This window comes from Echinops telfairi, unplaced genomic scaffold (genome assembly GCF_000313985.2).
Source record: "Echinops telfairi isolate 266 unplaced genomic scaffold, ASM31398v2 ScPeMD7_8;HRSCAF=38, whole genome shotgun sequence".
NCBI lineage: Eukaryota > Metazoa > Chordata > Mammalia > Afrosoricida > Tenrecidae > Echinops > Echinops telfairi.
Genome location: NW_022103905.1, coordinates 2915987 through 2917414, shown reverse-complemented (window position 1 = coordinate 2917414; position 1428 = coordinate 2915987). Strand labels below are relative to the sequence as shown.

At 34.8% G+C, this 1428-nt stretch overlaps 1 protein-coding gene across 1 annotated transcript in view; it reads right to left on the bottom strand.

Moving 5' to 3' along the window:
* TERB2 (telomere repeat binding bouquet formation protein 2) overlaps positions 1-1428 on the bottom strand; it is a 29460-nt gene that overhangs the window by 7876 nt on the left and 20156 nt on the right. Inside the window, exon 6 of the mRNA XM_004709402.1 lies at positions 1036-1124. Within this exon, the coding sequence (XP_004709459.1) occupies positions 1036-1124 (89 nt within the window). The remainder of the gene's footprint in view (positions 1-1035; positions 1125-1428) is intronic.

Here is a 1428-nt window from a genome sequence, read left to right as displayed (position 1 = left end):
AATTATTATTAAAATGCTCTTTTATAGGCTATTTTCTATTATTCAAATGAACAAGAATAAAAATAATAATAAGTCAATGGCTAGAATTGGTAGACTAGTTACAAACGGTAATTTTGACACAGCTAAATGAAGAGGAAAATGACATCATTTAAGATAATAGTTCAAAAGCTATAGCTTTCCAATGTCTATATTTTAAAAAATTAATCTATACTTTTAAAATCATTTCCAATGGCTCCACTGAACACTACCTAGAGAGAAGTATCCAGTCAGCACTATACAAATCCCAGCAGTCACTTTTCAACTGGTTCTCTTGGCTTCAGCCTCTCAGTGTCAGTCTTAGTTACCTTTCTTCTCTTTGTGTAGGGCACTAGGTGGGAAACCCAAACAAGCGCCAATGGACATGTGGGTAATCCACAAATGGGCTCTGAGCACCTATGAGCTTTTCACATTATACAGTTTGTTTGTGCTTTTTGTGTCCTGGAAAAAGGACCTATGTTTCATCAGATTCTCAAAGGAGACTATCATTGGGGTTGTCTATATAATTTATCTTCCATCTTGGGGCACTACAGAGTGAAAATTGGCACCAAGATAATAGACATAACTGAGACCATCTCAAGCAAAAAGGGACATGTGTTCACTTACCTATAAAACCAAACTCACTGCTATTAAATCAATTTCAGCTCATAATGACCGCAAGGGCAGAAGAGAACTGCTCCTGTTGGTTTCTGAGGCTGTAAATCTTCATGAAAGCAGAAAACCTCATTTGTCTCCCTGTAGAGTAGCTGGTGGTTTCAAACTGCTGACCTTGCAGTAAGCAGCCCAACTCATAATTCACTAAGCCACTAGGATGGAGCTTGTCACTGGGTCAATTCTAGAGTTCAATTTATTTATTATGGAAATGATGCCCCCTCCATTATCATGTATAATAAAGAACCCCCTACTTGCTAGGCATTTGAAATATATTAACAGTTTTATTCTACATCATATTTCCTTATTTCTTCCTTATCAGGGTCTACTCAATTTTATTTTAAATACCTGTTACCATGTTGTTCACTGGATAATTCTGAAGAGGGAAGTACATCTGCTTTTCTACAAGTGGAGTCTTTTTAAAACGAGTTTCTGTGCTATAAAATGAAACATACACAAAATTATGTTTATATTTGTTTGATTGTTTGCTATACAAATGATAACAAATTCCAGGCAGTATATATAGTAATTTAACGGTTTCTTTGTCAGACATCAATCTTATTGGCTAAAAATGTGGAATTTGAACTTCCTTTGTGCTTCTAAGTAATGCAAGGATGCATATAAATATTTTTGATACCTTGGCCACATCACCAAAGAAATGTTTATTGAGCAAGTAAGTCTTTTTCTCAATATTCTTGGAAGCACAATAATTCAATAAAACCTTAGAATTAGATAAAGACA